General features: G+C 39.5%; 1 protein-coding gene across 1 annotated transcript; it reads right to left on the minus strand.

The window, feature by feature from the left end:
* Positions 1 to 7119: 7119 nt before the first annotated feature.
* Positions 7120 to 9304, minus strand: LOC122004660 (probable protein ABIL1). Its single transcript, XM_042559513.1, has 5 exons — positions 9169 to 9304; positions 9019 to 9101; positions 8771 to 8914; positions 7289 to 7415; positions 7120 to 7182 (listed from the first exon to the last, which is right to left on the minus strand). The coding sequence occupies exons 1-5, from the start codon at positions 9295 to 9297 to the stop codon at positions 7120 to 7122; spliced, it is 546 nt and encodes a 181-aa protein (XP_042415447.1). The 5' UTR covers positions 9298 to 9304.
* Positions 9305 to 14188: the final 4884 nt, after the last annotated feature.

Consider the following 14188-nt stretch of genomic DNA (forward strand, 5'->3'; position numbering starts at 1 on the left):
TTGCGTATCGGGACTCCTGCTTTCTTGACCTTTGGTGCCGGTGGAGTCTTTCTTACCCTCTTTGGACACTTACTCTTGTAGTGCCCAAATCCCCTACACTCAAAACACATTATATGCAATTTACTTGAAATTAACATGTTTGAGTTACCTAGGTTTGAAGATGGATGAATGCTCTTCTCTTCATCCCTTCCGGAGGTAGATGCTTCTTCTTCTTGCTCCAATCTTGAAGAAGTTCTCTCATCCTCTTCTTCCTTAGATGTTGAGTAACCCTCAACTTCTAATTCCTCTCCTCCATGGTGTGAGCTACTTAGCTCACTTGACTCCTCTTCATGGCTTGAAGTGGAGCTCTCCTCATGGAACTTGGCCAAGTTGTTCCACAATTCCTTGGCGTTGTTGTACCTATCTATCTTGCACAAAACATTATTAGGTAACGCAAATTCAATAATTTTTATTACCTCGTCATTGATTTCGGATTGTCGGATTTGCTCTTTCGTCCACTCCTTCTTCTTGATAGGTTTTCCTTCCTCATCCATCGGAGGGGAAAACCCTTCTTGTACACAAAACCAATTTAACATATTAGTCCTAAGAAAATACATCATCCTTACCCTCCAATACGTGAAGTTGTCGTGAGACTCGTAGAAGGGTTGAATCGTGATATCTTCTCCATAGAGATCCATCTCTAGCCCGTGCTCCCCCGGGTGTTGATCCGTCGAAGAGCGGCCTCGCTCTGATACCACTTGTTAGGATCTCTTCGTACGGCTAGAGAGGGGGTGTGAATAGCCGACCCCAATTCGATCGCGTTTCTTCCTACGATTAGGTTAGTTGCAGCGGAAATACAAGGAAGAAACTAAGAAGAAGAAAGCAAACCTCAAACGCAAGGATGTAACGAGGTTCGGAGATGAACTCCTACTCCTCGGCGTGTCCGTGAGGTGGACGAGCCCTATCAATCCGTCGGTGGATGAGCCCCCGGAAAACCGGCTAATACAATATACTCCTTGTGGGTGGAGAAACCTCGCCACAAACGTTTGCAACAACAGACTAGAATACAAGGAATACAAGTAGAAAGACAAGAACAATGTATAAACACTAACTCGCCTTCTCGTCGACTGCCTGTGAAGCAACAACTTCTCGGACAACAGCAGCAGCTGACCGTCGACTGGAAGCTCACACGAAGCTTACTGGGGAGAGCTCAACAAAGCTCAGATCGCAAGCAGCAGCAAGCTAGAAGCAGGAAGAAGTAGAAGAAGAAGTATCCCTGTAGAAGCTCTCATCTGCGAAGAAGAAAGCGAAGAAACTGGCCGTTGCGTCAGCTAGAACTGATCGATGCGTGGACCGATCAGGCAACATCTGATCGATGCGGACCAATCGGGAGAAGCCTATGCTTCATTCCGTCCCTGATCGGTCCATGGACCGATCAGAATGATGTCTCCCGATCGGCTCTGATCGGTCCACGATCAGAACTCTGATCGGTCTACGGACCGATCGGGCTTCTTTCTCCGGCCGCCGATCTCGCCGGATCGGTCTCCGACCGATCGAGATAACCATCGATAGCATCTTGATCGATCAGCGATCGGTCACGCCGATCGGATGAGCCATGTATCATTGGATCGGTCGCAGCCCGATCCAAACTTTTCAACCCTAAACCTAAGGCTTACACCAACATCCGGTCAACCTTGACTGTTGGTACATCATGCCTAGCATCCGGTCACTCCCTTGACCGGCTAGTCACCAAGTGTCGGTCAATCCCTTTGACCCACTTAGACTTTTCAACACCCGATCATCCCCGATCCATCCGGATTTTCCCTTGCGTGGTTTCACTCACGGACTTTCCAACCGCCTAACATCCCGTTAGGACTTTCCCCTCGCCTAACATCCCGCTTAGGACTTTCCCCCTGGTTTCACTCACGGGACTTTCACCTGCCTAACATCCAGTTAGGACTTTCTCCCTGGCTTCACTCACGGGACTTTCCAACCGCCTAACATCCCAGTTAGGACTTTCCCTCGTGCCAAGCTCCCTGCTTGGACTTTTCCAGTACCAAGTCTCCATACTTGGACTTTTCGCGTGCCAAGCTCCCTGCTTGGACTTTTCCAGTGCCAAGTCTCCATACTTGGACTTTTCCAGTGCCAAGCTCCCTGCTTGGACTTTTTCCCGAATTAGGTCAACCAGGTCAACCTTGACCTATGGTTGCACCAACAATCTCCCAAACATCTATTCTTGTCCCACATCAAGAATAGAACTCTCTCACGAGTGTCAAACATCAACATGCAACACAACTAGGTCAACCTTGACCTAAGGTTGCACCGACAATCTTCCCAAGTCAAACATCAAAATACAACTCGAGTCACGTCAACTCGAGTCGGGTCAACCAGGTCAACCTTGACCTAAGGTTGCACCAACAGAAAGAAGAAGAAGAAACAAGCTGGTTCAGCAAAGAAAGTGAATAAATCTCAGAGTACGGGATTTAAAGCCGGAGTGAAGAAGCCGAAGGGCAAATGCTTCATCTGCAAGCAGGCAGGACATTGGAAGGCGGGCTGTCCTCGTAGGAACCAAAACAAAGGTATATCTCATGCTCTAGTTGTTGAAATATGTTTAGCGGTGTTATCTACCAGCACCTGGTGTGTAGATACGGGAGCCACTAATCATGTCTGTAATTCTCTGCAGGAGTTCCAGGAAACCCGACGACTATCTGAAGGAGAGATTACCGTCTACATGGGCAATGCTACTAAGGTGGCAGCTGTTGCAGTGGGAGACGTCTACTTATCTTTTAGTAGAAATAGAAATTTGATTTTAAGAAATTGTCTTTATGTACCCAGTTTTAGAAAGAATTTAATTTCAGTTTCTAAACTATTTTTAGATGGATATTCAGTTTCCTTTGGTAACGATGTAGTTATTAAAAGAAATAAAGTGATTATCTGTTCTGGTGCATTTGTTGGCAATTTGTATGCTTTAAATCCAATTTCTTCCACAAAGCAAAACATGGAAATTTATAACTCATCTTCTAATTCTAATAAGAGAAAAGAACCTTCGGAAATGAACCAAGCATATCTTTGGCATATAAGGCTTGGTCATATTAACTTAAGTAGGATTCAGAGGCTTATAGCCGATGGACTTTTGAGTTCATTAGAGTTGGAAAATTTTTCAACTTGTGAATCTTGCTTAGAAGGTAAAATGACCAAGAGGTCGTTCAAGGCCAAGGGGTATAGAGCCAAAGAAGTGTTAGAATTGGTTCATTCTGATTTGTGTGGTCCTATGTCTGTCCAAGCAAGAGGTGGTTTTGAATATTTTGTCTCTTTTATAGACGATTATTCAAGATACGGATACATTTACCTAATGCGCCACAAGTCCGACTGCTTTGATAAGTTCAAAGAATACAAGGTTGCACTACAACAAAAACCTTCATAGACATCGATTTTCCACCGGTGTCTATTTGATTTTCGACCGATGTCTATGAAGCCGATGTTAAAAGTCTGCCATTTTAGACATCGGGTTAAAACCGGTGTAGTATCACTTAACGACACCGGTCTTCGAATCGATTATTAACCGGTGTAGTATCACTTAACGACACTGTTTCATCAACGGTGTAAAACCGATGTAATATTGTATGTTAATAACACCAGTTTTGGCAGCGGTAAATGACCGATGTAATATTACTTTATAACACCGGTTTTACATCGGTGGAAAACCGATGTAATATGTATATTTTTTAACAGCACAGATTTGATTTTAAAACCGACAATAACAAAAAAAAAATACATAAATATTCACAAATTGTACAAATATTCTTCATTCAATAATATCCATAAAATACACAAATATTCACAAATTATATAAATAATTTTCTTACAACAATATCCATAAAATACCCAAACATTCTTTTTACATCAAAAGCTAGCTAATAGATATCAAAATCAAGGTAGAACATTCTTTTAACACATCAAGGTAGAACCGCACTTCAAATGTAATCTAGCATGCATCCAGCCCACTCGAACCGCACTTCGTCAATTTCAACTCTGGAGTACTTGAGATTTGTAAACTGTAAAAATACATAAATCCACCATATGTCAAATAACTAAAACAAATGTGTACATGTATCAAATAAAATAGAATACTGAGTTTTTAAAATAGAATACCGACAGCATCATACAGCAAATTACTAGGCATAATAATGGTTGAACAAAGAAATATGACTACACAACAAATCCAGTGAAGGAAGCATAGAAGAACAAAGCTACCTCTGATGAAGAGATCTACTATTTATTGTACTACCTCTGATGTCATCTTGGTATCCTGAATATCTTGCACTAAGCCCCCTATTTTCTGTGATTTCTGCTACCAACCAGAAGAACTTCATTGTGATTTCTAAGCCCCCTAGTTGCTATTGTTAGAACTTCTTGAGATGCAGAGAAGAAGATCATTGGATATCTTTTGTTTTATGTTTACATAGAATATATTTACAGATAAACTTTATAGTGGATTATCTTTTCATCTACTATAAAATCAATCATTAGATTACATCTTAAATGAATCATCTATACTAAGTCAACTTTATAATGAAATTCGGCCCCGTGGTAGTGTAAAAAACATGTAACGTGATATGTATTTTTAGCAGAATGTAGCATGGCTGTAATCACATGTCAATATTGCTGAGAAATGCTAACTGACAGTGTCCACTGTCCACTAACAAGTAACTTAGCTAATATCTTCAAGGAAATATATTCACATGTTAAAGCAATTTTCAAGGCTGTAAATGAACAGAATGTTTGTGAACAAGCTAGATACTCAGCCTGACAAGTGTTCATTTGTGTTCATTCAGCATGAAAAAAAAACATATATAAAATAAACAAGCTTAAATGCTTGAACATTTGTTGTAAGTTCAATAACATAAATGGGCATGCTTTAAAGCTAGTAGTCTGGCTTTCTCTAAGGTTTGTTTATGATCCTTTTTCTTTAGTTTTGCTATTTAAATGTATGTAGAATATAATACATTTATATATTTCTGATAGTATTTGTGTATGTTGTTATTTTAAAGTTTAAATTATCTAGAAAATGTGAAAATTGAGTAATTGATACAAGTCTCAGTTATTGGATCAAGTAAAATGTTTTCTCTAGTTGCTCTCAGTAACATCTTGGGGTTGGTTCGACAATACACTAGTTTGTTTTCTAATAAACAAGCTTGAACATCGGTGTAGCTCATTTACAACCCTAGCAATTTCAATTGTAATTGTAATTTGTGAATATTGCTTTGACAACTAGGAAATATTGATATGATCAGCTCACCAGTGAAGTATGCAAATGTGAAAATTTTGAAATTAGCTTCCTAATTACCGATAGTCTTTTTTGACAACCTGCAGCTTTATCAATGATATTCTATGTACTTCATGCATGAAGAGAAGTTTCATTAAGAAACAAAAATAAAGTATCCGCACAGTTGTCATCAAACATTTCTAAAGCTTACCAATCCATGTATATGTTGTCAAGGCTTGACAATGCTTGTGGATGGTTAGGTTGTAAAGCAAAGGATGACTTGGGAAAAATTATTAAAATGAAGTTATTCAACAAGGAAAAAAAACTTAAGAGAATAAAAATATCCAAATTAAAAAGTCACCCTATAATGTCCAGCGTCTTTGAGAGCATTCCCCTTTTAATGTGCAAGAAAGTCGATCATTAACTAACCTGGCTCACCATCAAGAAGGATACCACATTTTGACATATTAGACCATTATCAACTTACCAGATAATTGTAAGCTTCAATAAAGGTAGAATCACAGTTGATAGCTTGCTTGTAATGCAGAATTGCCATGTCAAGTTGACTTTGTTCATAATAGATGCCAACAAGGTTTCCTGCGTCCAGATATCTCCAATGCATAGTTGACATGATAAACTCTCTTCAGAGCATAGTTTGCAGCAAAGTTATCCACAAAATCAAAAAGAGATTAACAGTCCAATGACAAATGATAATCAAAGTGAAGAAATAAACAAGTAGATAATAGGTTCCATTATCTTGAGAGTAATATGAATGCAGGTAAAGCAGACCTTGGTGCTCTAGTCCTCCATATGCATAATAGGTCTCCCAAGAGCACACCAAATACTCAAGATTTGGCTGCACATCTTAGAAAATAACTAGGTAGAAAACAAGCCAGATTCGATACAGTGAGGCTTTTAGTGATTGTATTGAAGATTCAAAGCTTTTTACCTGTGAGAGTCCTGCAGGCATCCATCCATTTTTCCTTTTTAAATTTACCATCCCAATCAATAAAGAACCCAAGCATAGATGCTATCATCCAATCACACAGATAATACACAATCAAAAAAATATCTGCTTGTTTCCTCCACTCCTCCAGCACATAAGGGACACGAAAAATCCAAAAAGTCCATGCTTCCTCAAGTTTGACATTATGTTCAGCTTATCTCTAAGTATTAACCATACTAGAATTTTAACTTTAACTAGCGCAAAAGAGCTCCACAAGAGCACTGTGCCAAGGCAGATCCGCTCTTTAACTTCCAAAGCATGCCAACTGAGAAGTTGTCATTACTATACTGATCTCCAGAATCTTACAGCTGATTAGTGACTTAAGTCTCCATTACATCTCCTTTTCCATCAAACATGTACCACAGTTAACTAATAATTCAGCATAGCAATATAATGAAAATTTCACTCTGCTTTCTCGGGGAGAAAAGTTCCGTGCATCTTGAACTTTAAATCAAGCAAAAAAAAACCATGCATTTTGAACTAAAATGTAATGAGAAGAGGCAATGCATCTTGAAGACTAATATTTTGCAGGGTTACTAACATGTCATTTACAAACAGGTAAGATGGATTAAAATAGGAAATTATCAAGAAAGTGGAACTCCATTATCAAGAAAGTAGATAATAGGTTCCATTATCACAAGTAGATAATAAGTAACTTATTTGTAGAAAGTGGTAGAACAAATAATGAAGTGTGCAAAATGGATTTATTGATAGAAAGCTTACCAGCCCAAAATGGTGGAACTCCACACAGTAAGATATAGAGTATAACTCCAGCACTCCATATATCAATTTCTGGTCCATAATTTCGTTTTAAAACTTCTGGAGCCATGTAATTAGAAAGAAGACACTTCATCAAAGGGGGAAAAAATCAGCAAGCAGTAGAAGATGAGGATGATTTGGACCTGCGAAGTTCTTCTTGGCGATAAACAACCTGCATTACCAATGAATGAGTTTTAAGCATCTGAAAGTTATTTATTCCCTCTTTAACTTGTTAAATAGATATTAGATCAAAGTGCAAGTTGTTTGAATAAATTAACATTTGCGGACTTACCATCAGCCTCAACCATAGGATGATAAGGTGTTTTAGGTTCAGTTATTTTCTGCCTCACTGGTTTATTGGCTTCAATTTCATACAAGTTGTCTTCATTCCATCTCACTTGAGGCCTACTAAAAGATATACATAATATGCAACTCTTAAGGTTTATATTATCCAACATGGAGAAATACATAAGTCGGTTTCAGGGAAAAAAAAAGTGACACCTAACCATTTTTTTTTAAAAAAAAATCTACAGAATTTCTAAATTCTGAATCTAGTCATATGTAAAATCAATTTTTCTATGAAGTTCACAAACTTCTAGAGGTAAATTGGAACATACTAGTAACACAGAAATGAAGCATATTATAATTCAATTATAATCAATTTAAATATGTTTGATGGTGTTAGTCAATAGTTCCCCCGAATTATTTGATCTAGGACAACACCAACTTGTGCCACTATGGTAAATGCCAACATCCTCCGCATCTACACATCTGACCTTGTCAGAACTATCTTTAACTCAGAGCAAACAATATGAAGGCACATAATAGTGAAGACCTTGTCAGAACTATTCTAAATGACCTTGACAATTGAAGTGATTTATAAAATACTACAGTCAACTCAAAAATCTAAAGTCAACCAATATGAGTAACTATCCCAATGTCTTATCTTAATTGGAAGAGATCGCCGATTACATCATGAACCACAAACCAAACTCAAACTATTGCAGCACGCAAAGCTAGTTGGCAAATTAACAAATTCTGATGAGAATATAACTTGGCCAATTGTAAATGCTAGTTGCTTCTGTAAAAAAAATTACAGATGGCTCAGTATTACAATCAGTACTGAAAATAGCAACATCATGTTCATGCATTTGTGTTAATATTACTAGTGTTTCTATTACCAATCGTTCATTATTTGAGATATTATGTCTTGTAACAAAATATTATTGCTTATGTAGATCTCTGAAATGTGTCAAAACAATCTGAATTGCTTGTCAGACACACAATAAGGACTTAGTGGAGCAATTTCTTTCCCACTAGTAAAGATGCAAGGCTTTGTTAGTACTGCAACTTTAGCTAACCTCAGAAAAGCTTAGGAAAGCTGAGTTGACCTCATAACTGCATATCTTAAATTTCTAATGCCATCGTGGAAAGAATTCGGTCAAACCAATCTAGCCAGAAAAGTGATGCTTCATTACTACTGGTCATACCAATATCTAATTGTGAGTATTTACCTGGTCACCAAGTATGTATCTCCAAATAAGACTTGGAAATTCACATATCATCCATTTCTTCATTAGTTTATCAATAAGTTGGGAGTACGTGATGTTGCCAGACCATGCCAAAGGAAAAAAAATGCCATACAACTTATATGGCAGCATAACAATTCAACTCAATCAAAACAATATTTAAATTATGACATACCAAATTTTAGGGCATATACTGAATGTATCTGCCTTTGAAGAAACTTCTTCACCTACTTCAAGCAACCAATTCCTTGTTCAGTCTGCTTAACCACAGCATTTGCAAGGAGACTCTGCTCGAGTTTGGATGAGACAGTTCCTAAATGGTCGACTATTGCCACAACTGCTTCACATATGTAGCTCTTTGTCCCCTCCAAAATCCTAATTTTATGCTAATGCACATCAACCTCCCAAAATTGTTTGTTGATGCAGGGAAAAGAAAAGAAAAGAAAGGAAAGGAAAGGAAGAAGAAATTAACAGCTCACATCTTCTTCTGCTGGGCTGAGGAAAATGCACGCTCACAATGTTCTGCCGCATGGTGAAGCTGAGACCGCAGGTCTTTCAGCTCCTGCAATGAGATATTAGTAGCAGAAACAATTAATTTAGCAGGAAAAAAAATAGAGATGTTGTAAGACCAGCAAAGCGTTGTGGAAGCCCTCCTCCTCTCTCCCATTCTCTTCATACTGTGTGGATGGAGATTTAGGCAATGGCATTACGGAGCTGGCTGTTGCTCTGGAGTGCTCCACGTCTTTGCCTTCCTCCATAGATGTGCACAGAAGTGGAAGAAGAGTGGTTGCGTGGGGAACTAAGGATTGAGTGCTTTGAGAGTCGAGGGAGGCACGAGATGGAGGACGAGAAGAAGACAAAAATTGTAGAATCCCGTGAGTACTCCGCTCTTCCTGGCAGCGGAGTGACCGGAGTCAACCGCACGTTGACTACTCTTCTTACAGTAGGCGATCGCCCCTTGGATCGAGGTCTCCGCATCATAGCTCGTGCTGCTGCTCCACCTCAGCATGGACTTACCGCCGCTGAACTCGCTGGAGAAGGACGACAACTTGGAAGAAGCGGTGGAGGACTTGCTCCAGCTCTCGTCTTCCGCCATGTTTGGATTTTGATGGCGTCTCGAGGTTTTTGGGCCTTCCAATTTGTCATTTGTGGTCGAGATCTGTGGAACAGGGATTTGAAATAAGATCTGGAAGCTTTGACTTTGAGGCTGAGAGTGGCCTCCTTGAGCTTCTTGGCCCATGATTTCTTGGGGTTGAGCTCGGCGAAGCTGTCCTAGAAGTAGTCTTCTTCCTCGGGATATAGCTCACCGCCACTGTGAAGGCTGGCAAGGACCCAAGGACATTTGCTGTGGAAGCTCACACTCTTCACCCGGTTGTTCTTCGTCTCAAATTTGGTTAGCTTATCTGCCAGATCAAAAACATAGCAGACAAACGCAAATCAAAATAGAGGAAGAGGCGGTGCACACCGGAAAACAGATCTAGGGCTCGAATCCGAAGCCGGATCTATAGAAGCTTCTTCTGACCAAGAATTTAAGAACTGGATCTCGAGACTAGATCGTTGCTGAGGGGGATCTGGAGGGGAGACGACAAAATTGAAGGGGTAGCCCGACGACCGGAGACGGACACAGAGACGGAGAGAGGAAGCAAGGACGTAGTGTGTTGATCCTAATCGGGAGAGGAAGGGGCATCGATCTAGGAAGGGGAAGGGGAAGAGGGAGATGAGGTTGAGAGAGATAGTCGGAGGTTTAGGTTTAGGTTTATGCTGAGAGAGATGGTCGGAGGAAGGGGTGCGATATAGGTTTAGGTTTGGAGGGAACTTCACGGTGTTGCAAATTTTGGCTGGTGGGAATATTAAAATATTTTATTTTGGTTCATTAACACCGGGTTTTAAAAACCGCTGTTAAAATCGGTGTCTATTAACCAAAAAAAAGGCGCTCATAGACATCGCCTAAAAAACCGATGTCTATGAGCGAAAATCTGCACTCATAGACACCGATTTTTGGAAAAACTGGTGTAAAATACTCAAAGACATCGGTTTTTGCTTAAAATTGTTGTTGTTCCACCGATGTCTATGAGGGTTTTTGTTGTAGTGTTGATGTGGAGAAACGACTAGGTAAAAGTATCAAGACACTACGGTCTGATCGTGGTGGCAAATACCTCTTAGGAGAGTTTAGGAATTACTTATCAGAGGCCGGGATTCAATCCCAATTGTCTGCACCTGGGACACCCCAACAGAATGGTGTAGCAGAACAAAGGAACATGACTCTTATGGAGATGGTTAGATCGATGATGAGTTATTCAGAATTACCAAATTCATTTTGGGGATATGCTCTGGAAACAGCAGTATACGTTCTGAACTTAGTACCTTCTAAATCAGTTTCTTCTACTCCCGTAGAATTGTGGAATGGGCGAAAACCCAGTCTAAGACATATTCAGATTTGGGGTATTCCAGCACATGTGCTGAAACCAGATGCTGATAAGTTAGAATCTCGTACAGAAGTTCGCGTGTTTGTAGGATATCCCAAAGGAACGAAAGGTGGTTTATTTTATAGTCCTAAAGACCAGAAAGTCATTGTTAGCACCAATGCCCAGTTTTTAGAAGAAGACTATATAATGGATCACAAGCCCAGTAGCAAAGTTGTTTTAGAAGAACTTAAAGAGGACACGTCTACTTGAGTAAACAAGACAAGATGAAGTACCACAAGAGCAACATGTGTCACATATGATACACAACCACGGTGCCTCGTCGTAGTGGGAGGGTTGTAAAGCAACTGAAAGATTCATGTTTTGGGAGAGTCTTGGACTTGATCCGGGAAACATGAACCTGATCCTGAACATATGAAGAAGCACTCCAAGATATAGATCGCAGATCTTGGCAAAAGGCAATGAATTCGAAATAGAGTCTATGTACTCTAATAAGGTCCAGGAGCTTGTAGAACCACCGATGGTGTAAAAGCCGTTGGATGCAAGTGGATCTACAAAAGGAAAAGAGGGCGGGAAGGTAGAAACCTTCAAAGCTAGGCTTGTTGCGAAGGGTACACTCGAAAGAGGGAATCGATTATGAGGAAACCTTTTCACGGTAGTCATGCTTAAGTCTATCCGGATACTCTTATCCATTCTGCTCATATGGATTATGAGATTTGGCAAATGGATGTCAAGACAGCTTTCCTTAACGAAAGTCTTGAAGAAAACATCCATATGAAGCAACCAGAGGGATTTATTGGAAAAGGCAAAGAGCATCTAGTGTGCAAGCTCAATCGGCCCATTTATGGACTAAACCAAGCTTCAAGATCCTGGAACATCCAGTTTAATGAAGTAATCCAATCATATGGATTTATTCAGTGTCCGGATGAGTCTTGTGTATACAAGAAGTGTAACGGAAACGTGGTGGTATTTCTTGTACTATACGTAGATGATATTTTGTTAATTGGCAACAATGTCAAGGTATTATCGGATGTAAGGGTATGGTTGTCCAAACAATTTGATATGAAGGACTTAGGAGATTGTGCACACATTCTCGGGATCAAAGTTATAAGGGATCGTAAGAAAAGAATGTTGTGTCTGTCCCAAGCTTCATATATAGATACAATCCTTGCTCGTTTTAGCATGCAGGATTCCAAGAAAGGTTTCTTACCTTTTAGGCATGGAATAGCTCTATCTAAAGAGATGTCTCCGAAGACATCAAAAGAGATAGAGGACATGAAAGCAGTTCCTTATGCCTCGGCTGTAGGAAGCCTAATGTATGCAATGCTATGTACGAGACCTGATATCTGTTTTACCGTGGGCATGGTTAGCAGATATCAGAGTAACCCTGGACAAGGACATTGGACTGCGGTAAAGCATATATTAAAGTACCTGAGAAGGACTAGAGATTATATGCTAGTTTATCAAGCAGATGATTTGCTCCCTGTGGGTTACACGGATTCAGATTTCCAATCATATAGGGATAACAGTAAGTCTACATCAGGCTATGTGTTTACTTTAAGAGGTGGAGCCATTTCATGGAGGAGTGTTAAGCAGAAATGCGTATCGGACTCAACCATGGAAGCTGAGTATGTAGCAGCCTCTGAGGCAGCTAAAGAAGCAGTATGGCTCAGGAACTTTCTAATGGACTTGGATGTGATTCCTGGTTTGCCCAAAATCATCACAATTTATTGTGATAATAGTGGTGCAGTTGCAAACTCGAAGGAACCACGAGCTCATAAGGCAAGTAAACATATAGAGCACAAGTACCACCTGATACGAGATATCGTGAAGCGAGGAGAAGTTGTCATCGCCAAGATTGCATCAGCGGATAACCTAGCAGATCCTTTCACAAAGGCCCTTCCGGCGAAAGCTTTCGATCGGCATGTGGAGGGAATGAGAATCAGACGTATGGTAGAAGATATAACAGCTTAGTCATTAGTATAAGTGGGAGATTGTTGGAGTGTATACTGAAAGCCTAAGCTTTGTAAACATTCATTATGAATAAAGAATCACATTTGGTCAAATTGTCTACATTTGTTTGTAGTTGTTCATTTAATTTATATTGTAGATAACATAGTATGTGGTGTCACATGCAGAAGATGATGTTATCAGTACCTTATAAATTATAAACAGTAGCTCACGACCAAAATGGAAAGGAACAAACCATTAGAAGGTCGTAATGTAATTAGGTATTAGTTTATTTTGACTATATAATTACACTAGTACACTCAGAGTGTATTGAGTAGGACCATTTGAGGTCATTTCTTTTATACTGACTTTATAAAAGAACAAAGACCTCAGTTATTATGGAAGTGTGTGCTCTTAATCCTAATATAATAACAAGCACATATATTTGATATTTATTTCTTTAATTTATCAATGGGTGAGATTTAGTTCGATGAATCAATAAGCCCGATAAGTTGGGAAATGATATCACTTATAGTGTGTGTTGTTGATTATAGAAGGAAACTGTGTCCTAGAGATACTAGGTTGATAATGTCCCCAAGAGGAGCTCATAAGGATTGTCATGTTAAACCCTGCAGGTGGACTTAGTCCGACATGACGATAAGGTTGAGTGGTACTACTCTTGGACTTAGATATTAATTAAATGAGTTGTCAGTAACTCACTTAATTAGTGGGCATTCGACATCTTAAACACAGGGAGACTAACACACTCATAATAAGAAGGAGCCCAAAAATGTAATTTGGGATTGGTGCGGTAGTTCAATAATAGTTCTCTAGTGGAATGAATTATTATTGATAAAATTAAGTTGTGTGTTCGGGACGAACACGGGATGCTTAATTTTATCGGGAGACCAAAACCAATTCCTCCTCTCGGTCCCTATCGTAGCCTCTTATTTATAGAGTACTATACCCACCTATACCCACCTTCTATACCCACCAATAGGGGGCCGGCCAAGCTAGCTTGGGAACCAAGCTAGGGCCGGCCTAGATATAAGATTGGGTGGCCGACCCTAGCTTGAACCCAAGCTAGTGGGGGCCGGCCAAATTAAATTAAAAAGGAATTTTAATTTTAATTTTTATTATGTGGAAGAAATAATTTATTAAAGAGAATTAAAATTAAAATATCTCTCTTATAAAAGATCTACAAAAGATTAAAGAAAGAGATTAGATCTCTTTCCTTATTTGTAAATTGGTGAGATATTTTATTTTCTCTGTAAAA

Source organism: Zingiber officinale, chromosome 7B (genome assembly GCF_018446385.1).
Source record: "Zingiber officinale cultivar Zhangliang chromosome 7B, Zo_v1.1, whole genome shotgun sequence".
Classification (NCBI taxonomy): domain Eukaryota; kingdom Viridiplantae; phylum Streptophyta; class Magnoliopsida; order Zingiberales; family Zingiberaceae; genus Zingiber; species Zingiber officinale.